The sequence below is a fragment of the Anser cygnoides genome, chromosome 2, assembly GCF_040182565.1.
Source record: "Anser cygnoides isolate HZ-2024a breed goose chromosome 2, Taihu_goose_T2T_genome, whole genome shotgun sequence".
In the NCBI taxonomy this organism is placed as follows: domain Eukaryota; kingdom Metazoa; phylum Chordata; class Aves; order Anseriformes; family Anatidae; genus Anser; species Anser cygnoides.
Window position 1 is genome coordinate 110,907,926 of NC_089874.1, and position 26,329 is coordinate 110,934,254.

General features: G+C 41.3%; 1 protein-coding gene across 2 annotated transcripts in view; it reads right to left on the reverse strand.

Annotated features, from left to right (window-relative positions):
* The window catches only part of LOC106034989 (neurofilament light polypeptide-like), a 34,223-nt gene extending 16,778 nt beyond the window's left edge, over positions 1–17,445 (reverse strand). The window contains exons 1-2 of one of the 2 annotated variants that reach the window (XM_066992799.1): positions 17,259–17,445; positions 2,516–3,657 (exon numbers count right to left, since the gene is read on the reverse strand). In XM_066992799.1, coding sequence (XP_066848900.1) covers positions 2,516–3,568 — 1,053 coding nt within the window. In that variant the 5' untranslated portion in view covers positions 3,569–3,657; positions 17,259–17,445. The remainder of the gene's footprint in view (positions 1–2,515; positions 3,658–17,258) is intronic. The other variant, XM_013179514.3, reaches the window with a different exon arrangement.
* Positions 17,446–26,329: the final 8,884 nt, after the last annotated feature.

Below are 26,329 nucleotides of genomic sequence, written 5' to 3' on the forward strand. Positions count from 1 at the left end.
TTTAAATCCCTTCCACAGGGGGACTACAAGAACTGCAGTACACCAGTGAAGCATGTGATGTGATATCTTCCTTTTGTAGCGTCAAAACCTCTTCTTTATAGACAAAAGTATCTGAAATTGTTGAAAAATATTACATCTGCACATATACATTTTATACACCCTCCACGTACACACATACCAGGCATGTGTACAGGGAACAGTGTCTTTACCCTTCAGTGTTTCCCCTCATACAGACCTTTACCCAAGGCCATCAATCACTGCTACCATTAACAGTAGTACTTGAAAGAAGCATGAAACAGGAATATGTTGGGCAGAGTAGCCAGCCAGGGACAGAGCTGCCAGATTACCACAGCTGGTGCAAGACCAGGGAGATCTGGAAGAGCAGAACAGAGAGAAGAAAAGCAGAAGAAAGGGAAGAATATTCATAGAGTTGTATAAGATGTGGTCACAGGCCACATATTAGGACACTCAAATCTCATTAAAATAGCAGAATAAGTTAGGCACTCGTGTCCCCTCAAGCTATTCCATGATCTCATTCCTCAGTTGGCAGGAAATTTTCTAGTTTCCAGCCTAGATTTATTCTTTGCCCACTACATACCCATTTGTTCCTCTGCCAGCATTGTCTTCCAGCTTACACAGTTATTTTCCCTTCCTGGCATTTATCTTCCTGATGTGCTCTGCACTTTTGTTCACCTCTCAAAAGCCAGTCATATGTAGGAATCACTGAAAGTTATATGGGGCCATCCTCCAGATAACCTTCAGCGATTATTCCACTCAAGACAAAGCCAGAGCAAATAATTGCCTACCAAGAGGAAGGCACCTTTGACATCTCCCTCAAACACATACGTAAAGGTTTCTAATCTTACTTAAGGTAAAAACAAAAAAAATCAAAACCCTGCCAAAGCAAGCTACTGTACTACAGCTTCTTCCCACATTGGAAAAAAAAGATGTATAACAGATACAGTCATCCTACTTAATTATTGCCTTTCAGTGTTGTAAATACAGTTGTTCCAAATACTGCATGGAAGCCTAAGCTAGGGAAAAAAGCAATCAATTTATATGCTGCAAGAAATAATATCAGTTTGGTTCACTGGAAAAAGAACCATAAACTAAGAGAAGCTGTTAGCCAAGAGATATACGTAAAAAAAATCTGAATGTTAACTCATATGGATGTGGTGAAAATGTTTTGTAGGAAAAGTTACCAAGGTGCATATATGTTATAAATATTAATAACTCACACTAATTATCTCAGTTCTGCTCATGCTAGCTGGGATGCAACAGTTAATGATTCAAATCGAGACTTCCCTCTGCCTGCTTCTGCCAGGTGGGATAGCCTCTTTCTTGTATTTCCATCCCAAAGCTTCTCTTCGTTTCCTGTGCACACACAGTGTGGGGTCAAGAAGGCTTAGCCCAGGCAGGGCTGCAGAGAGTGAAGTGGATGCTAGTACAGAGCACAAGAGCTGTCTGTTTTTGTACACTAAACAAATAATGTGACATTACCATCAACAAGTCACAGCTCTCTATAGGAGACTGAATGGCAGAGGAATTCCCAGTAAAAGTACCAACACTACTGCTTCAGGAATGTAGCACTGCACTTTCGCCTTTCAGAAGACTATGTGAGCTTCAAGACTTGTACCAGCTGAGTGGGAATAAGTAGCTCAAGGTGAGGCAATGTCTTTTCCCTTACATTACAGGGAAAAAATATGCATGGAGTTATGCAGAAGTTACAGGCTTCAAACCAGTCATACATAACTAGTTAAAAAGCAAGGTGTGCAGTCTGTCTCCAGCTTTCACATCATCTTTGGAATTTACTTCCATGAATCATAAAACAGCGTCTGAAGTATCCAAGTCCTACAACGCTAGCGTGATATATTTTAGAAATGTCTTCTGTGGTAATTGGAATGCTTTAGGGCACTCACGAAGCCTCTAGAAATATTTTTCTCTATCTGGATTTCTGCCATTTGCTTCTGTTTAACAGTGTGGAGTTGAAAATCTGTTGCTTTTTCATGGAACTCACAGAATATAGCATATCTGGGTGAAGAATGAGCATGCAGACTCTACACATGGATCCCTGGAATTAACTGTCTACCTAAGATGTCAGGATAAGTTTGTGGGTAAAAGAGAGAAAAATAGAACAACACCCCTTTTTCTCTTCTGTAGGAGAGAAGCAAGTTCTCATCCTCCATTGTGAACCTCAGCGGAGAGGAGATAAACAAGTTCCAGTTTCTACTGCACTAAATATAAATGTAAGCATACAGGAATGGACAACACGAAGTGGTGAAAGCCACTGCTTTCTTTTAGAAAACTATTATAGACTAGAAGATACTATTGCAGAGACACATCCAATCAGAACTTATGAAAAGAACAATGTCAATCCTCAAAGTAATATTTAGCCACTTCAGGCAGAGGAGCAAAATTTGATCGTTCAAAGCTTATTAACAAGCTTGGAAACAAAGGCAACTTTTTTTCCCCCCCTTCTTAAGGCTTTGTTTTAGATAGAAGTTTTTTAAAATACCTGATCATCCGTGATTGGTATAGAGACAAAGTAATTTGGAGTTTCTCGTGGGCGTTTCTTAGGCACTTCTTGCTCCAGGTCTTCCTGTTGCTCTTCAACCAACCCCTTGAACCCTTCTTGGATGTGGACATCACTTTGGTCCTGTCTCATCTCTGTATCTCTTTGACCTTCCTGTTGTGGTGACAGGTCTGCTTTTAACTTTTCCTGCTCTTGGCTCTGGTCCTGCAGCTTCTCTTCTGTCACCATCCTATCCAGGCCTGCTTGGTCTTCAACCTGCATCTCCTGCAGTTCTGTCACTTCTGCTCTTTCCCTGTTTTGGCTCTGTTCCTGCTGGAGTTTTATCACCTCTCCTTCTTGATCCTGCTTTTGATTCCAAGCCCCCTGTGGCGCCAGCTCCATCTCAGCCAGTTCTCTCTCACCTTCAGATCTTGCCATCGAATCTCCCTGGTTTTGTTTTTGTATCAGCTGCTCTCCATTCTCTAATACTTCCTCACCTTGGTCCTGGACACGGGTCACTTCTTCTGGTTCACAGCCCGAGTGCATCTGCACAGTGACCTTGATGCCAGCCATTCGCTGTCCCTGGACCTGTGGCTGTACCTGCACAGTGACTTGTGGGAGAGCTGGTCCTCGGCCCCTCTGCTGTAACTGCACTTGCACGGTCACCTCCGGCATCTCCCACCTTGGGCTCAGCTTCTGAGGCTGCACTTGCACTGTCACCTCTGGGGCCTCCCACCCCTGGCTCAGCTTCTGAGGCCTCACCTTCACTGTCACTTCTGGGGCCTCCCACCCATCATCCATTTGCTGTGGTTCCATGTTTGGGACCGTACCTCCTTGGGCTGTCTGCCTCTGGACATGCACAGGGTCCAGGCCCTGGGGTTGCTGACCATGGACCAACCTCTGTGGATGTGCTGCTGGGAGATGGCCTCCTCCTTGGCCCAGCTGTACTGGTAAGCACACTTGCTGAGATCCGTCTGGACTGCCATACACCTGAGCCTGGTCCTGGACCATTTCTTGATGTCTATGCCTGCACAACTCTCTTTTTACCACCTTCATCCCACAATGCCAAAGCTTCCTCCTCCCAAGCTGGGGCTTCACCAAGATCTTCCTCTTTCTTTGGGGCTTGCAGTTTTTTTTTAAAGGAACTGGAAAACAAACAAAAACAGTCCAGCAGCTAGCAAAAGAAAAGTGGCTTAGAGTTGTCCAGTCTGGATTCAGGTCTGCAGAATGTGAGACTTACTACAAGAAATTCCAACTATGACAAATAGCTCACACCCCCCTCCCCCAACACACACACAAAAAAAAGGAAAAAAACACTGAAGAGCCCACTTCTGGATTGAGCTGCTATCTCTAAACAGTGTTCTCTGACTAGCTACTGTATTGCTGTCTTGACTTCTGCCCTGTTTAGGTTTCACAGACTAAGGTAGGAGTATGCTATTTCGTAGTGCACAGTGGTATAGAAACATAAGCCTTGTCAAGGGATTGCAAATAGTTTATCTGAAGGAAGTTACCTACAGAAATACGGATTGAGAGAATAAACTGAGCAAAAAACCCTCAGAAACTGAGTATCCCAAATCAAGTTTGCCCATGAAGCTTTGGTCTCCTCTAAGTGCAACATTATCAAATCTAGTCAGACCAGTACACACTGCTTTTTCTTCCCCTTCTAAGTTCATATTAGCATTGTTAGTACCCAACCCTTTGTCATATCTTTTCTCTTAAGAGCTCCCATTCATCTTATACCATTTCCCTCTCCATTACAGAGAAGTTACACAGCTTCTCTCATCCACAATGTTTAGATACAAGCAAAGACACAAAGACCAAAGAGATTTTCTGCTACTTGTTTCAGTGACCAACTCCATAGAAGCTCAAAAAAAACAAGAACATTTATTCATCAATGAGTGCTGCAATGCAGGTGGTCTTCAGATGGCTGCTGCACTGAGCAGAAGTGCCACCTTAGGCAAATAAATTACAACCTTCCTCAACTTCAAAACTGTACAAGTCACAGCAACACTGAGGTTTTCCCCAAAGCTACAAAAATGTAGGCAGATATTTTTCCACAAGTCTGCTCTCCAAGATGACCAAAAGTGTTTGTTCAAAGCTTACAGGAAAACCAGAAACCCCACACCCACAAAGCCCACATCCATGAAAAATTAAAAATTAAATAAGCAACACCTGAAAAACATCACACACTAGCTAAATATTTAAATATTAGGCAACCCAAGCCACAGGTATTATGAATCTCCCTATTTGAAGAAAAAAAAAAAAACATTGTGGTGGGCTAGAAGTGAGAAGATAAATAAGCTCACCCTGAATCCTTATGAATACCATTATACTTCCTCTCAAGAATCCAGATGTGGGGGAGCTGTTCTACAAAAAGGACTAGTTTTAGAAAAGAGATCTGAATGCTTGCATATATGTCATGTGCAATTTCACTAATCAAGTATCTCCATTTCTTGTGTTCAATTACGCTTTAAGAAGTTTGTTGACTGTATGTCAAATCCAACGCCTTACGAGACTAATGTTTTTTTTTTTTTTTTACGCAAGAGAGAAAATGATTATGGAAACAGAAGGATCCTACCTCTGGAGAGGAAACATTGTGGTCATAAAATGATTATAAAATCAGCTATTAACCATGATATTTGTGTCTGTGCTTCAACAGAAGATTTTGTCCTTCTGGAAGAGTGTTTAATCAAGGACATGTCAAGTCCCTGATCAGCTAGTAGATGATCCTTAATGAAAGACAAACTAGCATAGTACTTCTTCATGAAATATTAAATTTACTTTCAAATACCTCCCTGACATCAACTTTGATAGAGGGAAGCTCTGCCATTGCTGTCATGTTTTCACTGTCCAAGTAAGAAACTGGAAGAAAAGAATAATACTGAAGTCTTCCAGACAGTCCCTTCCAACCACTACACTGCTGTAGAACATCTGTATATATTTAGAGTACTTGCAATGGGATAGCAGCTGCTGAGGGAAGCTGCACTGTTACACTCCCCTGCCTTCAGTCAAGCTTCTTGAGAAGCCAAACCACCTTTTTTTCTTTCAGAAGTCACCACAAAAATTAAGTCTCAAAGCTATGTAAAATCTCAATAGTTCAGTCAGATTCAGAGAACGTACCATCTAATTTCTTCCCAAACAAGCATTTAGATGCGCTCAGAACAACCAAATAGTGTTTAATATATATTAACAACAGAATTCATGCCCCTAGAACTTCATAAGTACTGTGGAAGTCTCTCTTATTCGATAAATGCAGCTGAGGCATAATATAACAGGTTTAGATGAGCCCTTATTTGTAATCAGCATAAGTTTGTATGTGGAAATTTATTAAAACTTACCAGCCTGTTAAAACAGGTTACAAGCTACTATAGTGGTGGATTTTTAATGTGTTACTCTTTCTCCTCCTGATTTCCCTCCCTTCCGCCATGCCAACACTGAACAAGCATATTAGCTCTGCAGATTGCCACAAATGGAACGAAAACACCCAGGACAAATATAAAAGGAGTGAGTAGGCAGAAGCTTCAGCTTCCTTTACAGTGTAATGGACAGTTTTTATGTTCGTCATTACATAATATCAGAATAGTCTTGTCAACGCTACTGTTTTGTTCTATACTATTTTGCTCTTAAGCCTTTATGTTTCATATGCACACATCTGCAGAATTTTCTGTAGACATCCTCACCACCTAAGAAGAATTTGAGCAGCAACAGCTACCCAGCCATCCCTACATTATTTACATGATCACAGAGTCCTTACAGACATTGTGTGGTTGTCACCAAGCCTAGAATTAAGGATTCATGAAGCAGGAGGGTGTCAGGGAAGTTAAGGCCTTATATTAGCATCAGCCACCATGCCATGCCATCCCAGAGTATGCAAGAAGTATAGGTGAAGATGTGGAAAATATCATGGCAAATGTGTATCACACACATCCCCTAACATCTCCAAACATCTTTCAAGATGATTTTTCTTCCTCTAAGTAGAGCCTGAACTCCTCAGAGTCTGATGAAGGAGGACATTCAAGGACATCTTGGTCCTTCAAGCACTTCAGCACGTATGTTTAAAACAAACAAAAAACAATATTGCTGTAGATCTTGAGTGCTAGCAACATCCCCAAGGTCTCTGAGCTTCCCCTAACTCCCCTGCAGACCCTGCAAGTGGCAACACCAAACAGTTGCCCTCCCCTGTGACAGGCTCCAGTGAGATAGGTGGTTGTGAGCCAAGTGCCGAAAACTCTGAAGTCTATACAAAAAATAAAGATCCGGCCCCTGTAATACTCAAAAGCTCTGAAATATGCTCATAGGAACACCTAAATAAAGCTGGAAGACCACCCAACCACATCAAAATATTTCAACTGGGGCCAACTATTTTAAATACTCCCCCCACACACCACCATCAGCCTTTAACAGACATACACCTGCATCCCAACAAGCACCACTGAAACAGCAAATGTGCAAGCCCCAAAAGAAGCTCCCTCCACCCCAAGTCCCATGCCCAAAGTCTGGAAACAATTATTGTGTTCCTAACTGGTGCCACCCTTGATCACAGGGATCCAGAAACATCCGGAAGAAAAACTGACCTGTCCCACACAGCTGTAGACAATATCTCAAACACCTCAGCCTATCCTCTGTTGCTTCTTGCCTCTTCAAGTTTAGAGGAATCAGATGTTCAATGTAGTTGACAATACATAATTAAACTCCACTGCTCTAAGCTTTAATTCATCCAGTATGAAACAATTCCCCTTGGCACAGCAGATTGTATTGCCAGTGTTAAAATACCATACAATACAGAAATCCTAGAAGCCACAAAATGTTTTCTTCTACTCAGAAACAAAGTTCCTGCGCTCCAGGGAGATGTCACTGGAAACTGCTGAGTGTGTACCTTCCCTTCTCCCACCCCCACAAAAAAAATGTTTCTTGAGGCCTTACTTTTGGCCCCAAGTCCTTCCCCTTGCTACTCAATCACAGCAGAGCAGGATGAAGATACAGCACAACAGTGAGGGGCAAAGACTGTAACCCATGTCATAAGAGGCTGCTTAGGCAGATTTGCCAACCTCTCATGTCCTACCCATAATCCGAATGACTGTCTGAGGCCTCAGAGCACTCCCCACATTGTTCTTCCCTACAAATCTGTCTGTTTACTGAAAAAATCTGATATCCATAAGGCAGAAGGCATCTGGAACAACCAGACCCAGGTACAGCACGAAAGCAAGTGTCTAAATTTGTTGCTAGCTACATGCACCTAGAACATCTAACTCACCCAGCCTTGACAGAAGACAGTAGTTATAAAAGTCACTTTCCCCAACGCACAACATATGTGTGGTCATGGGGTCCTGTTTCCCCCCGCCCTCCCCAAGTAACTGCATGCTTTGCTAAGTGGAAGCCTCAGATATATGCCTGTAAAATTTAGATGCCATTTCAGTATTCATCTCTCCCATTATTAAGTAGAAGAGAAAGCAGCTGGTCAAGGAACTTGCCATAAAATCTCCTAGAAAGAGTGTTTTTTATGAAATTGTATCACCTGTCATCACACTATGCCACAGAGTCTGTTCATTTTATTCCATATCAATTAAATCTAAATTAAGTGAAAGAGAAGAAGCTGAGTTCATTGGGATTGAGTTTCTTATCCTTACCAATTATTGCACTTTATACACTATCAAAGTATGAAACTTTGTCACAGTTGACAAAATACTAGCAAAAGGAACTAAGAAACCAAGTTTAAATACAATAAAAAAGTTGTCCGTACAATATGACTATCTATAGAGCTTGTTTCCACTGCAGCATATTTTATCCCATCTCATCTCACCTTTTGGTAGATGTCATACAAAGGGAGGAGGAAAGGTGAAATGGCCACAGGGAATAGAGGGCCCCAGTTAAATAACACCACACAGAGTAGAGAGTGTGAGCAAAAATCTCCATGATCCCAGGTCTGCATGTAGGGTTTCTTCATGCTCTAAACCCAACTCAGAACATGGAATGTTTTCATCTGTTGCCTACTTCGTGCATAGCATTAATCTGTTAATCAAGAGGAATTGATATTCTTGATATTTTAATTTACTAGCTTCATTTCCCCCATATAAAAGTGGTAAAGTCAGTCAACTTACATGTCTCTCAGAACTGATACTGTATTTGGGGACATCTCAGTTGTTACTTGGACTACTAGTCACACAAGAGTAGTAGGACATTCTAAGTTTATTTAACAGAAGGCCCCTGATTTCTTACCAAGAAAAGAAATCACAGGGTTTGTTCACCTACAAAGGTGAAAACAAGGAAAATGCATAGACAAGGAAAATAGGTAGAGGTGAAAATAAGAAAAGCAGCAACTATGAACTGAACAATATTTATACTTGCTGGAAAAACATTTGAGTGATACACCCACCATTCATAGAAGCAATATGCACCTTACAAAGACACTTTTTCCTTAGTGGCTTATTACAATTCAACACATTATCAGACCACACTGAATGGATTGTTCCCAGAGTACAGATGAAGGATAAGAAAGGCTTGACTTGTATTTAGTGAATCATCATTAACATACGTGTATGTGGGTAAAGTTTCAGCCTTAAGCATGCAGTATGTGTATACCAGTGACCAGTGCCTCAATGACCACCACTATGTAGCTGAGAAGGAAAATAACCACTCCACCTCAGAGAAATGGTATTTGCTAGCTTTTAAACAATGGTGTGTAGATTGCTTTATTATCCATTGCTTAGCCACTTTAATTAGAAAAAAGTTAGATATGCAAGATAAACCATTCTCCCTTGTATAATACACACTCCCATGTGAATTGTAATGATTACACACTGTATTAAAAAGGTTTTTGCAGAAGTTTCTTTACACTGAATGAAACCGTATAACGACTGTGCCATATTCCCATTTCAGCAAAACTGACACACTCATAAAAACAGTGTCCCAGTCATTGCTTTTCTCTATCAAGATCTCTGAGCAGCCATTAAACAGTGATCATCTTTGATGCTGTACTGATCTTTAATGTATAACAGAAACAGAAATTCTACACCTTCTCATCTGGTTTAAATTGTAATTCCCCATGCCCCAAGTGAAGTAAAGTTTGGTTAAGGTGTAATTCTTTTTGCCATGTTATTCTGCATTTCTGACTGCATCTCTGTACTCCCTAGAATGAAACAAGGGTCTTACCCAAGATTAATTTAATGTTATTTGCATAAAATAATCAGTTAGCACACGCTTGAGATTACTTTGATTTTAGTAGGTATATCATTTATGCAAACAAAACTCATTCTTTAGAAAGGTAAGATTCAATCAATTCTGCTACATGAAAAACTAAAATATCAGGATCAAAGTAATAATTAAAAAAGGATGCAGTTACACGAAATCAGTTACTCAACAGCAAGCCTTGCAGGGATGTCCCGATTTCTTTACCCCTTCACAAGGGGTGCCCCTAAGCGCTCACTAAACAGTCAGCTAGGACCTCTAAGCACACAGCTACTTTGGGAACCCCCTCCACCCCCAAGCTGATAAACAAGATTTCTTTTATGCCTGGACACCACCTGCCACCAGCTCAGAAAGACCCAGTGCTGCTGTGTCCATCTCCAATTGGCACCAGAATTTCAGCATCCATGAAACAACTTTCCCACCACCAAGCCAGCTCCAGATGGGATGGATACCTCCTCCTTCCTCCTAAGGAGCTTCTGTCTTCATTACAAAAGCCATGCAAAGTTCAGGAGTAACGCTGCCAGCTTTACACCACAGCCTATACTTGTGGATTTGAGACAGCAGTCCAGACACTGCCCTGTTACTTTATTACAGACAAAGTCTCTTTGCACTTCAAATTCAGTCATCTCAGCAGTATTTCACAAGCCAGGATACTACCCCAGGTGTTTTCTTTCCAGCTGTCAATGAAGGAGGTAATCTCTAATCAGAAATATAGTTCATCACAGCATCTTTACTTATGATGGTCTCTAGCAGTAACCAACCATAACGATCATCTGCAATCTAAAAAATTTATTCAGTAAACTAACGTCTTTTAAGTACCTCATCCACATAGAAAACGAAATATAAATTATTTGCTCCTTAAAAAAAATATTTTCCAAGAACACAGCAATATTTGGAAGCTTTCATCATAAGCGATTTAGTACCCAAACCCTGGAGAGAGAGAAAATACAATATCTGACCAACTAAGCTTTCACTACAAGTTTTAACATGCGTACTTCCAAACTCAGCATAAACATCCAGGCCTCTTGCTGTCGTGTCCTGAGCTTATGCCTGTAGCCTTACTAATCAGCTAATTAGACAAACACAGTTTGAGTAATAAGAGTGAAAGTACTCAGGCTACCACGTTTTTTAAGCTAGACGTGCACATGGCAGAACACAGACAAAAGAAGGCAATTTCTCAAGTCCACTGAACAATCATCTTATTTGCTTTCACTTACCTGGAAACTAATCAAACTGCACCTACTTTGCAAGGTACACTTTAAAAAGACTTTTTACTCTTTTTTTTTTTAAAAAAAATCAGTTGCTATACTAATTGCCCGAAAGACACAGTAATGGTCACTATTTTTGACATCATACTTTATACATAGTGTCTGTTTTGCACATACTGTACCACCATGAGGAAAGTAACTGGAAAATTAATTATGCAAAATTCAAGTGGTTATGTGAGGAAACTATACTTTTTGTATTTACACAATAATTTTAAGACAGTAGGTTAATTATTTCTTTGCAAAGAGAACCCTATTAAACATGCTTTTGTTCTGTATCAGGGCATTAGAAACAGTATTTTCTATCCTTCAGTTGAAGCAATATAACAGTCTGTACCTAACAGAGTGAGCCTGAATATTTTTCAATAATGTTTAATAATCTGTAATTTACATACCTCCTTGGGAATATGTTAGCCATGAATAATAAAAACAATCTTGAGTATTGGTGTATGTAAACAAAATGAACCATTGAGTTGCAACTTGGATGGTTCTTTCGCCATGTAAAGAAAAGCTTCTGCAGAGTCACACTCTTGTTGCAGCTCATCCTGCACCGAGGGACTGCAGCCCTGTTCAGATAGGAAAGCTAATGCTTTTCTTCCCAGCCTCCCTACCTGTATGACTCAAAGGAGAGGCCAATAAAATGAATGCATATGTATGGTACAAGAAAACGCTGGTTCAATAAGCAGCTCACATTATGCATGCCTTCTGTTAGAGCAACACCAGTCCTCCTTCCAGAGATGATATAAAAGCATCTGAGCAGGGGGATGGAAACTATGATGTAAGAGGCAGCTAGTGGAAAGACATATGGAGGTAGAGAAATAAGAACGATATCAGCGCTTGGCAAGTCTCCTCTTGCATTTCACATTCATATGCTCGCCACATTTAGACACAAGGACTGTATCTAACAGTCGAACACCAGAATAGGGTGGGTTTCCTGTGCACCCCCCAACTCTCCAAAGAGAGACATGCTATTGCAGACCAGCCCAGTACAGAACAAGAAATCTTCCTATGTAAATTAATAATGCTGCATTCGTAATCTGCATTTTGGATTAAAGCCAGGAATAGTGACAATACACTGGACCACTGTGAAATTTTAGCACTTTACTATTATACAACTTTGCAAGTATGAACTGGCAACTGCTGTTCAATTTATACATTACTTTTCTGTCCTGTGAACATATAGTAGGGGAAAATAAACAGAGTAAAAAGTGTTTGTGATTCTTGACTTGAAAGTAATTTGCTTCTCAAATTGAAGAATTGTTATTGGTTATAAATAAAATTAAGTTATCCCTGAAGCTCTTTTCTCTATTCACTGCAGATGAAGCCCATTAATTTTCCCTTATGCTTTTTTTTTCCCCTGTTTCATTTTTCTTTAGGACACATTTCTACCTGCATTACTGCAGTATGTCCAACAGAGAGAGTCAAGAACTACTGCTCTTATCCCACTGAGTGCACGTTGTAACATGTTTGTGTCATACTCTCCTTATTATGATGTTTGTATCCTTTTGTCTGAGGGCAAAAAAAAAAAAGCTATTCCCTTCACTAACAACAAAAGTGTTAAGAACAACCTACTCCCAGTTATCATGACTAAAGCTGTTGCTTAGACTGCAAGTTTAATAAAAATAAAACATCTATATTACCTTCTTTGTTTTCCACTGTTAGCAGGATGCATTGGGGTGGGGTGGGGAATGGTCCCTCAGTGTACACAGGGAAGAAGCAACCAAAGCATCTGCAACAACTTTCTTGACATGGGTTAGTAAGGGATCTTGTGACAGGTTGGGGGGGGAAGGTTACCTCCAATCACCTCCTGGCAAGTTGTCACAAAGGAAATTAAGGTTTATTACATAAATCCAGTGTGGTACTACAGAACTTTTTATTAAAGGACTTAATACAGAGTTATAGATTATAGAACACACCTAAATCAACTGTAATTTTGGACATCTCATTTCTGTATTTAGATACCCAATTTACCAATATTCAGAAGCAGCAGATGACATTGAATATAAGGCTTTTCTCCTCCTTGCTCCTCAATGTTTATAAAAACATCACACTGGAACATCTCACATTGTGGATATCAGTGATGATAAATTCCCAAATGAGACATCTAACAAGTGTCCCCTCATTTCAACTTATTAAGGACAAGGTCCTGAACATGGGCTGGGGCAATCCCAAGCACAAATACATGCTGGGTGGAGAGTGGATTGAGAGCAGCCCCGAGGAGAAGGATCTGCGGGTGATGACAAGCTCAACCTGAGCTGGCAGTGTGCGCTTGCAGCCCAGAATGCCAGCCTGTATTCTGGGCTACATCAAAAGATGTGTGGCCAGCAGGTCGAGGGATATGATTCTCCACCTCTGCTTTGCTCTTGTGAGGCCCCAACTGGAGCACTGCATTCACCTCTGGGACCCTCAACATAAGAAGGACATGGACATATTAGAACGAGTCCAGAGGAGCGCCACAAGGATGATCAAAGTGATGGAACACCCCTCTTACTAAGGCAGGCTGAGAGAGCTCAGGTTGTTCAGCATGGAGAAGAGAAGGCTCTGGGAAGACCTGATAGCAGCCTTCCAGTACCTAAAGGGGGCCTACAGGAAAGCTGGGGAGGATATCTTTGTAAAGAAGTGTAGTGGTAGGACAAAGGGTAACAGCTTCAAACTAAAAGAGGGGATATTTAGATTAGGTATTTGGAGGAAGTTCTCTGCTCTGAGGGTGATGAGGCACTGGCCCAGAGAAGCTGTGGATGCCCCATCCCTGGAGGTGTTCAAGGCCAGGCTGGATGGGGCTTTGGGCAACCTGGTCTGGTGGGAGGTGTCCCTGCCCATGGCAGGGGGGCTGGAACTAGTTGAGCTGTAAGGTTCCTTCAAACCCAAACCATTCTGTGATTCTCTTACCTAAGCTGGTGTCTAATTATCAACTATAATGTTTTGAGAGCTGTCTGTTTGCTACAGTTCTAGACATAAGCATAACTAAACTACTCATCAGGAAGATATTAAAGCATATTACTGCCAATACTTGAGTAAAACAGGGACAGATTGAACAAGGATCAAAATATATCAGTGTAGTTAGTCTTCAAAGACAATTCTGAAAGACAATACATCTTATCCATGAAGGAAATCTTGCTTTGATAGAGTCCTCCTGGGGAGGATTAACAGCTTATTACATATTATGCAAGAAAAAAAATCATACATGCTGTGGCTCATGCAGCATGACAGAAGTATTGTGGATACTTACTGCCCTAAAAAAACACAGCCATGGCACAAACACCTTGGAAACACTTTTGTTTTCTTTGACTGAAGTTCTCAGGTGCACTCAAATGGCAGGTCAGATGAGTGGAGGCTTTTTTCATAGGTCAGCCACCTCTACCTCAATATATGATGCTACATATATGAAGTTCAATGCACAAGAGGATAGTGGAAGTGTTGAAGAAAAGGAAATTTAAAAACTAGATAATATACTCTATGGAACAAAAAATAAGTACTTTTGAAGTGGCAAGCATGTTTCTGTAGAAATTCTAACAAGGATATTACTCAGAAACATTCACATGAAAAGAAAATATTACTTAATGCTACAACACGAGCAATTACTACATATTTGTAGAATATACGTTCAGCATATGTATACATTCATACTTTCTCTACAGAGTGCTTTGAGTTTTGCTCAGTCACTGAAAAGAGAAATGACACTATATTCTTAATTAACTGCTCAAAAGAACCATAAAAATGTTACAAAAGTTAGTTTGTCTTTACTATGGATTTTTAAGAAGCAGTAATTCACCTTTCTATATGAAGAAGTAGAGAGAGACCACATAAAGCTATAAATACTATTAATTGCAGAGTGAGGTATAATGTCATTAGAAGTTATGGAAACCGTCCCATCTTCTTTATTCCTTTTGTTTCTGACAATCAAGTTTAAGAGAAAGGGTAATTGAACCTTTCCATCCTGGAACCATCCTGGAGTGGATTAAGTCTTTACTAAGAAAGAACTAACATTGATTACTTCTAAGAACTACAGTTATAGAGCTGCCTTAGAAGCATGGAATAATCCCAAAACCTCAGAAGTCAAGCTCTGAATGAACAAGGAACTGCATCACCAGAATAGAGGAGACAAAAGCATATGATCAGTAGCTTCAGAAGCAATTCAAATAGATCAAGACATCAACTGTACTTGCTCTATTTAAATTCATGAGAACATATTTAGAAAAACGGAAGAGAGCTGCAGGAATATAAATCTGTTTGAATTAAGTCTTACAGAAAACTTATCTTTTTAGAGTCTGTTCAACATCTCAACAGTCTGACACCATTATGTGCAACATCAGTATGAGAAATACAGAAACTACAAACCTAAAAAGGTTAGGATGAAGGAGCCCTCCTCCTATGAAGGAGCCCTAAAAAATGTTATGGGTTGGGAGATTGTCCTTTTCCAGAACTGAGAACATGGCAACAGGAGTTTTAAGTTACAGATTGTATGCATAGACACACACACTGTTTGGATGCATATGTATACACATACATTTATATAACCTAAACATTAATTTTACTCATACAGGCTGTTGATATGTATCTACAGTATAAACTGGTTCATTTATACTGCGGAGGTCCTTTACATCCCATATTCATGTTTCTTTCAGAAATAAAAAGATCGCAAAAGAAATTAAAGACACCCTTGCAGAGACCAGCAAAGACTTATTCCTGTTAGCAGGCTGCAGAGGTCCCACCACTCCACTCTGCAGGACCAGATCAGAACAAGCAACTTCAGACCATTTCACCACTCTTCACATCCCCTTTTCGGCTTTCCAGATTAAGGCATCTCCCAGGACCATGCTCTTACTTAAACAGTCATTAAACCTAAGGAAAGTCACAGCAGACTTACTGCACAGTCAAGTGAGAAAGAGGCAGATTGGATGAAAGACTTATTCCATAGTTACCTATGGAGACATTATCCAGTTATAGGTAGGAGTTACCTAAGGAGACATATCCAGACGGGCTCTTGGGGGCAGCAAGGCAGAACAAACAGCTAGAGATCAGTGAGGGACAAAGGCAAAGAGATCTCATTATATCTTACCCAAACAGCACTCCTCCATCCAGCAGCAATACTGTTAATCCACAAGACTTCACTCTGGAGGTGATGAAATGCTCTCACAGCTACAGGCTACCTTCCCCTGAGACATGTTATAAAGTACTCTGGGGGCAAGGTAGACCTGCATTACCAGTACTCATTACACTTCTTGGGCAAACAAGACAGGAGATTTACACTTCAAAGCTACTGATCTGGCATTTCTCCAATAAATACCAAGTTCAACTTGAAGTTGTTATCAAGATCAGATGTTAACCCTGAAGAACAACCTTAAAGCTGAGAAAAGCTTTTTCTTTTTTCCCCCCTCCTATGGAAAGTATCATGAGAGCAAATGCTAAAGCATAAACAAAAATAACACACACAAGTTACAAACAAGGAGGCTTTTGCCATTAACTATTCCCAGTGAAGGTTGTATGTTAGTTCTATAGCCAGTTGGTGACAACATTAGATTTAGGTTATAATTCAAGCTTCCAGTCTTTGAAGGCCTGTTAAAGACAACATCAAGATAACCCAGCATATTAAATAGCACTATCTTGAACAGTCAAGTTTCTAGAAACATTCATTAACTTTGTGTTTAAAGCCAGTTTACTACAAGAACAGACATTAGCAAAAGAGAAGAAAAATATTTTCTATGATCATCTCCCCCTCCCCACTGGGAAAACATATCTATATTCAACTCAAATACACAGGTTCTACCCCTCTTAAGTTCTCCAATCACTTTAGCTTTAGAAGGAGACAGTCAAAATATTGAGAACAGGATTTAAAACAGGAAAGTTATAAACAATTCATAATCTAGAGTCATAGCAGACTGCAGCTCCTGCTAGGTATGACAGTACTACAATACATTTTATACCTCAAGGAACGCATCCTTCAGGTCAATTCCCCTTAAAAGGGGAACATTATCATAAGGCATAACAAAGAACAATAATAAAAAGCCACAATGCAAATACACTGAGCAATTAAGGTTTCTGTCAATAATTGATTCATTTTACTCTCAATAATATCATATTAGTTCAGACCACACCATTTTCATTCTCCTCTTTCATAATCCGCAATGTCCTATTGCCCTTAACCATTTCTCAAATAAATTAGAAAGAAGCTTGCCATTTCTCTGGGTGAAGCGGGTTTGCATAATCAGCTGCAGATCTTTAAAAAAGTATTTAGCCAAGTTATGAAGTAAAAATTAACCAACTACTTATTTATCTGCTTGTTACTAGACACTTACATGTGAATCCTCTAAGATAGAGGAAACATCTTCGCTTGCAACGCCTACAAGGTACCCTTTTTTCAAATCTTTTAATAAAACTTAAGCTACCTATACAGAGAATTAACTTCCTGACTTGGATTTTTATATGAAGGCCAATTCACATGACTGAGCCTTTCACATGAATGTGAACTATCTGCACTTGTGGTGAATAAAGTGGTCATTCAGGAGAAAAAAAAATGAGGTTGAGCTACTGCAAGTTAAAGCTTATCTGATAAACTGGTAAGGCAGCAGGACAAACACTGATACAGGTGAATCACCAAATATTTCCTCAAAAGATTGACTGCTTCAGCCTGTTTTCTTACTCAGAACACCTGAGGCTCTGGGATACTCTCAGGCAAGTGTTAATGAATAAATGCCTACGGCTGGTTGTGACCTACTTGTATAAGAGCTTCTCTTTCACCATGCCTTTTTTTTTTTTTTTTTTCCTTTGTTCTGTATGTGCTTGAAATTTACTGGAAAGGGACTCTTGGTGGCATTTAGAAATGAAGTCAAGCTAAGAAGATGTGTGTGATAAGGCTTTACAGAGAGATTGAGTTCTTTAATGTATTGTAAGGGGAGAAAACTAAAGTGATTTGATTTGAGGCTTTTCTAGCATTCTGTTTATTAATAACTTACTAATATTAAATATGTGCCCCTGAGCAACCTATATGATGAGGCAGACTATTAGGTGTTTGGGCAATGATTCTTACATGAGTAGACTGACCTTTGAGCAGGCAAAAAAGCTGGGGCAGTAAATAATGGCTTTGCACAACTTGCTGTTACTACCAGATGTTGCTTTTTCTAATTGTGTTTCAAAGGAATAGTGTAGATTAATTTTCAGGAACTATCAAATCTTGTACGTTAATCCTTGTTGCAAACTCTCTCTCTAGTATATTAGGACTTTGCATATTTGTAATAAATAAAAATAAATTATAACACATTAGGTCACAATGACTAATACAACTTTTATACAGTACTGGTAAGTATTACACAGAAAACATTTTATGTGAGCTTTGCTATAGGTCAACTAAAAGATGGATTGACTAGTGAAACAGGAAAATCCTGAAATCTTCGTGTACAATATACCCTGAAGTCAAGGCTATCTTTTCCTAAGTAAATACAATTAGTGAGGCGTTCAGCTGTAGCAGTGGGCCCAGGTGACAGGGAGACCAGAGCTAGGTTTTCTCTTTATCCCATTGTGGTGGTTTTATTCTGCTAAGCAGCTGAACTCCACCACAACTGTTCTCTCACTCTCCCTCCTCAAAGAAAAAAGGGAGAAAATATGATGAAAAGGGCACAAGGGTGGAGATAAAGACAGGGAGATCACTCAACAGTTATAATCATGGGACAAACAGACTCAGCATAGGGAGATTAATTTATTGCCTATTACTAACAGACCAGAGCAGTACAAGACTAAAAGCAAACTACAAGTGCCTTCCCCTCATCCACCCTCTTTCAGCCCCCCTCTCCCCCTGAGCGGTGGAGGGGAATGGAGGCTGCATCAGTCCCTAATGCCCTAGGTCTCCGCTGCTCCTTCAGGGTCCCTCTCTGCCCCTGCTCCACATGGGGTCCCTCCCACGGGATGCCGTCCTTCCCAAACTGTGGGGGCTGCCCACAGGCAGCAGCTCTTCAAGAACTGCTCCCACACGGCTCCGTACCACGGGGTCCATCCCCCAGGAGCAAACTGCTCCAGCACGGGTCCCCCACGGGCGGCAGCTCCCCCCAGACCCCTGCTCCTGCGTGGGCTCCTCTCCACGGGCTGCAGCTCCGGCCCGGGGCCTGCTCCTGCGGGGGCTCTCCATGGGCCGCAGCCTCCTCCAGGCCACATCCACCTGCTCCACCGGGGGCTCCTCCACGGGCTGCAGCGTGGAGATCTGCTCCGTGTGGGACCCATGGGCTGCAGGGGGACAGCCTGCTCCGCCAGGGGCCTCTCCACAGGCCGCAGGGGAACTGCTTTGTGCCTGGAGCACCTCCTGCCCTCCTGCTGCACTGACCTGGGGGTCTGCAGGGCTGGTTCTCACACTGATTTGCACTGTGGTTAGTAGGATCTCATCCCCACTAGTAACCTGAGCCAAACAGGATGTCCTCTGCTGCTTTCCTGTCAAGGAAACCCTTGACCCTGAAACCTCCCTGGGCACATGCGTGGGCTGTAGCTGTAATGGCTCATGTTTGAGTTGCATATGTCCATGTGGTGGGCTATAAGAGATACCAGCAGATATTAGTCCTTTCCTTTCATTTCATTTCATTTTTTTCTTAGTATTATTGCTTTATGCACTTTGATTATTATTGTTCTATGAATTTAGTAGATAAAGTGAGTATTTAAATCAAGCAAAGATTCATCCATGTCCTTAGTGCAGTCGCAGCCTTGCTAAAGTGTCTCCTGTCAGAGCACGGTAATGAAATTTGGTGCCTCCTGCGAGGGCAGGAGGCACTTTTGGTCATGAAAGGCATGAAGGAACAGTCTGGTGGGCAGTGAGTGGCGGCCGTGTGACAAATCTTCATCTCCAAAATAGTTTAGAATTTTCAAATGCTTCCACAGAAGGAAATAAATAAATAAATACATTTACTTCTTTTGTCCTACAACACAAACATATTTTTGTCTTTGGACTAGATCAGCAATAAGATATTTTTATGGTCATCTAAATGGGTTGCTCCAGAATTTAATCACTCACTGAAGACTTAGCCTTTTTGTTGTGAACACTGTCACTTGAACAGCTGGCTCAGTTACGTTTTCAGAAAGGTAGTCTTGAAAAAAGCAGTGGTGTTCAAATAAAGTGCTGCTACTCTTCCCTGTTTTATGTTTGAATTAACTATGTAGGGCGTCCTCCAGGAGCCGATAATGATTAGCTCTTTTATTGTGCTGCCTTTTAAAAATGTTATCAGAGCAATCCTTTCCTGAATGGAGTGTTTTCAGAAGAATCCCATGCTTTTGTGTGGAAATTGCATGCCCTTTACAGATTTGATACCCTTCTCTACCATTTATAGATGCTGTGGTGAACATTTAATCTCAGGGATGTTAACCTTTCTAAACTTTGAAGTATAAAAATCTTCAGTTTACAGGCTGAGCTCCCCATAAGGAAATCTTCAGGTTTTTGCACATCTGGTGCTTGAGCTGCTGTTTTTCTGTCCAAAGCAGTCTCTCATGGGCCCCAGCCAGGATGAAGACAGGGCCTTCACTTAGGTGAGCCCCATCTGAGTCCTCATGTCAGGCATGCAAAAATAACTAATGGCTGACGGGCAAGTAGTTGCAATCCACTAGTCCCCGCTTTTGCTGTATATTGGAGTTGCATATGATTGCTTCTTTCCTAGCAGACACAGGGCAGGATATGCTCAGTGGTCTATGCTTAGGGATTGTGTGTGAAGGCTATGCAATTTTGGACATGAGCCTGGACATAGCCCTGCACCAGATGTACAACATGAACTGGTTTTTGTGAGGTGCCTTATGAGACATGATGGAGGGATTGTGATGTTGATGCTGAGAAAGAGGATTAACAGTTAATTTTTCCTTGAGGAGAGGTTGAGAGAGCTGGGACTGTTCAGCCTGGAGAAGAGGAGGCTTGGCAGATCTCATCGATGTCTATAAATACCTGAAGGGAGAGTGCAATGAAGATGGAGCCAGGCTCATTTCAATGGTGCCCAGCACCAGGACAAGAGGCAGGGGCACAGACTGGAGCACAAGAGGCTCCTTCTGAACATCAGGAAACACTTCTGTGCTGAGCACTGGCACAGGCTCCCCAGAGAGGTTGTTGGGTCTCCTCCTTGGAGATCTTCGGAAAAGCTACCTGGAAGTGGTCCTGGACAACCTGCTCTGAGTGGCTCTTCTTGAGCAGGGTGGTTGGACCAGGTGAGCTCCAGAGGTCCCTTCCCATCTCCGCCATTCTGTGATGCTGAATCTCCTACACATTTTCCCACTAAGTGCTTGTGCAGCATGAATGAAAGTGCAATCAAATTAGATGTCTCCTACCCATAGCTGGTAGCGATTTAAGCAGCTGCATGAGGAATGAAAGAGTCTTTTATATTTTCTAGCTTCTGGAAGTGGCAAGGGCCTTCGTAATAGAATATGGAATATACACAATGCTAAAGTAATTGCCAAGAAAGAGCTAGGAGGGAAAAAAAAAATATATATATATATATTTCTAGCCCTCAAGCTTGTTCTTTTCTTAACTAGTGTCTTGTGAGATTATCTTTTAACAAACAGCTGTTTTAAAACTGTCAGCCAGTAGTACTTGGTATCTTTCTAACTGACTTGGATTTTAGTCCATACTCACAGTACTCTTGAGACAATAAGATATTCTCTTGGAGCATGGTTCTGCTTTGGCTAGTAGAGGGACACCTGGATGACCATATGTGCTAACTAGCCAGCTACCTTCTGCCACAGTAGAGAAGAGCAAGTGTGCAAGGCTACAGGTGAGGTACCCAGAAACTACTACATTAAATAGCTTTTTTTTTTTAAGAATTCTTCAAGTCTGCCATCCAGGTATGAACAGCCAAAAATCACATAGGAGACCTAACAGTTAATTTTTCTTTAGCTGTCTCTAGGGATATCATTCTCTGATTTTCTTCGGTTCCTGAAGGATAATTTGGCTGCCTGTGCAAGCTTGATTTGAGTGTGATTCCACAGCTGCAGAAGCCCATTGATATGTGGTGGTGAGCAAATCACTGCATTTTTTTTCAGGGCTCAGCTGTTTAAAATATACTGAATGCAAAATCACTGGTAAGTTACAATGTGTTTAAATTACTCTAATTAAAGCTTCTGTAGTATGGCACAGTTCATGATATTTCATTGCAAATTATAGCTCATGTACCTACCATGGCAAGCAGGCGTTATCCCTTATCTCTTTATTCAAAAACTAGGAAGAATGGGAAGAAACAAACTTTTCAAGCTAAATTGCAGACTTAGTAGCTGAAGTCCTTTCAAAAATTTTTGAGCACCTCTACAGTGAGACAAACAGTTAAATTATGGGTCTGAACAGCTTCATCTGATGGTGGGAGAAAAAGAAATCCCTCCTAAGGAAGGCTTTGGTCTGTTTCTATTTTTAACAGGTTGGCTATACCATATAAAAAGGAGCATTGAATGTCATTCATCAAGCTGTGTATCATATTGTGAAGACTGCAACACTTCCCGCTGCAGACAGGAACAAGTCAAACTCATTGTGGATGCTGAAGTGATGGGGATGAATGTTTGAGAAGGGTTGGTTTGGAGCTATCACATTAAGGTGAAGACTGACAGAGAGAAGCTTAGAAAATATTTCCCTGGCTATCTGAAAGTAGACGTTACAGAGTTTCTGCAGTGCCATTTTTATATTTCTTGCTGAAGCTTGAGTTGTGTTTTCTGTCTCAGCATAGCCAAAGATGGGCCTGTGTAAAAATGATTAATTGTAAAAAACGAATAAACAAAAAACTTCCAAGTAAGTGCCAAGAGTGGTTTCCATCCAAAGAGGCTGCAGCCACCCAAAATGAGTATGGGCTTGCCCATTGCTGGTGGGACCATTGCCCAAGAATATGTACAGAATAACTGCATTTAAACTAACTGGTGAGATTAACTATAGGTCTCAGAAGGTTGGTCATCCTATGCCTGACAAACAGCACTCTGAACGGATGGATGTGCAGGCATGGCCACATTGGTCCACAGTGCTGCATCAGTGTTGACGGGGTAAGATTTAGTAGCTTAGAGTTTGATTAACATGTACTGCATCTAAGCCTGATCTGGCTTGGGATGAGTGTGTAGAATTTTGTACCTGGATGCTTGCCTGCTCTGAGACAGCATCTTATGAAGAATTTCATTTCTGAGTCTACACTCAGGTTTTATGGAGTATCTTTCATATATTGAAATTGAAAGTGACAGCAGAGGGCAAAGAGGAACATAAACATGCATAGAATGGGGAAGGAGACACTAGGGGCCCAAGAGCAGCTCCAAAGCTATTGTGTCACTGGGATTGGAGAGATGGGGCGATTTGTATGACTGGAACACTAACAGATGACTGCAAGATCTTTAAGAAGCAGAGTCTAGGAAGACAAGGAGGAGAAACTGTACCCTCTGCAGAGGAATGTCTCAAATGTGTAGGACTGCTATGAAAAAGGTAACAGGCCTGTCTAGAGCTTATGGGTAGGGAACAGAGGGGACAGTGTGGTGGTGGATGTCTGCAGCAGACTGTCATCAAGAACAATAACTGGGCAAAGCTTAATATCTGGAAGAAGCCTCAGAATCATAAGCCCTTGTTTTCATACTATACTTTAACCATGTTGATATCTGCTGGAAGAGAAACACAGCAAAGAGCATGCAGTTCAGGAAGGTTTCTTGAGTGTGTCAGAGACACTTATGTGATGAAGATGACTGATGGAGGACTGGTTATAAATAAGTAATGAAGAATCAGTGAGGGATTTGACAGACAGTGGCAGCCCTGGTTGCCACAACATTGAAGCTGCAGTGTTTAAGATTTTTTGGGCAGTGAGGAAAACAAGTAGCAAAATAAACCATGGACTTGAGCAGACTTAGCTTGACCACAGAAACAGCAGCTGGAATCCTGGGGGATATTGCACTGCATGGCAGTGGATCAGCAGCTCAGGAGAGCTGGTGGATATTCATATGCAGCCTTACCAAAGGGTAAGTAAGGACTGTTTCGATGCTCAAGAAAATGGGCATGTGTCTGGATGCCGGCTGGGTTGAGCAGATAACTCCATACTGAGCTCAAATGTGAAGAAAGGTGAAAGCAGGGAAAAGCTATCCAGAATCAATGCAGAATTACCACCCAGAATTAATCCAGGAAGAGAGCTTGGAAAGGCAAAGCACAGCTGGATATGATTCTGGGGAGTTGTGAAGGGTATGAATAAGAGGTACTGTTGGTACTTTAGTAGCAAAAGAAATACCAAGGAAAATGATGGCTTACTGTTGTATAGGAGCAGGCAACCTAATGACAAAGGACATCAAAGAGGCTGAGATTCTCCAGGCCTCCTTTGCTTCAGCCTTTATTGGCAAGGTTTACCTCAGGCCTCCAAGTCTCCATTCTTAGTAGCAGCAGTTATAAGACTGAAGTAGAGGAGGCAGAGGTATATACCATGATAGAGAAGATGGGATTTCAAGAAGAGAGCTAAGACAACCAGCAAATGTCAAACAGGACTGCCTTCAATCAGGGTTGTGATGCTCAGGCAAGGTTTGCCATGACACATAGTAGACAAATATGGTGCCCACTTTCAAAAAAGTAACTAAGGAAAAATTGTAGCCTAGTCAGTCTTGCCTCAGGAAGTGGGAACATCATGGAGCAAATCCTTTCTGAAACCATTTTCAGGTATGTGAAGGACAAGAAAGTGTTTGGAAATAGCTAGTGTAGTTTTACCATGAGCAAATGGAGACTGACCTACCTGATTGCATTCTGCAATGAAAATGATGGGCTTTGTGGATAAGGGCAGAGCAGTGGGTGTTGTAATACCTTTATTTAAGCTTTTGCCTTGACAGGATCTCACATAATCAACTTGTAGACAAACTGAGAAAGTACAGACTGTGTGGATGTACTGCAAGGTCAATGAAGAACTGTCTGGATTGTTGGACTGAAAGAGTAGTGGTCAGTAGCTAGAAGTCCTGACAGAGGTATACAAGCAGTATTCCTCAGGGATTGTACCATTTCATGTCTTTTCTGATCCTCTGCATGAAGAGATGGAATGAACCTTCAGCAAGCTGGTGGTCAACATGAAATTTTGGGGGAAGCATCTGATAGATTGAAGGATGGGAGTATTACACCAAGGACCCTCAGGACACTGCAGCAGTGGGTTGACCAACAACCTCATTATACTCCAAAAACAATTGTGAAGTCCTGCATTTAGGGTGGGATAACCTGATGGGTGCATTGGGACTCACTGGCTGTGGAGCAGCTCTGCAGGACAGGACCCGGGAAGCCTGGTGGACGAGTTTAACATGTCAGCAATATGTTTTTATGGCAGCAGTAACTATCTGCATAAGTGCCTTACAGGATGGAAAAGAGGATGAGCAAAGCATTTCTTGGCACCTGTCGACCACATCTGGAGAACTGTGTCCAGTTTTGGGCTCCCCAGCACAAGAAATACACACACATGCTGGAGCATGTCACAGAGATGACTGGGGCCTGGAGCACAGGCTTGTTCATCTTCAAAAAGCAAAGGTTAAAGGAGACTCAGTTGCTGCCTACAACTTCCTCAGGGGGTAGTTACAGAGAGGATGGGGACGGACTTAGCAGAGTGTAGTGACAGGGCAAGAGACAGTGGTGCAGCCCAGGTAAATCCCAACGGCTAAGCTCTGGAAGAGGCTGGCTGGAGCAGCTGAACAGTCATCATCCTTGGAAAGTGTTAAACTTCCACTGACCAAAACCAGATTGGTCTTTTGACATCTGCTTTAAATCTCTGCTGAACACCAGGGCTGATTATTTCATGTCATAGTCCTAAAGAGCATGCAGAACATTTCCTGACTATCATTTTTATAGCAAATATTTCATATTCTTGGATAGTCTTTTCTCCTTTCTCAGCAAAGTCTACTTCCTTTATCCTTTCCACTTCAAATGCATTTTAAGCTAATGCTCCCTGTCATTTTTTTTCCTCCTTGTAAGTCTGTCTGCATCTGGTCATATCCAGAACTGGACACTTGGCCACAAGATGTGAAAAAACCTGTTTCCCATATGCATATTATACTCAGGTCATAACATACAGAAAGTCAGTTTTCTTTTGCTGAAATAGTGTCACATTGCCATGTACACAGTTCATGATCAACTAAACAAGCTAGTTCAACTTCTGTTGCAGTGCCATTCAGCTGCTTGGTTCCTACTCAGTGTTTGTTTTGTTTCCTGTCTCACTCCTCTGCAGCTTCATGTGTTGAATTTCGTTGTATTGATTTCAGGAGTTGTCCCTGTTTTCAAAGGTGCCGAGTTTGTGATGCTCTTTTCACAGTGCTCTCTCCAAATTGACATCTAATCCTATTCCATGGTGAACGTTATTAACGGAAATGTTGGATCATGGCACTGTGTTACACACTGCCAAGTTTTTAGCTAACATCAAGTTTAACTACAATGATTATCTTCTACTTCTTC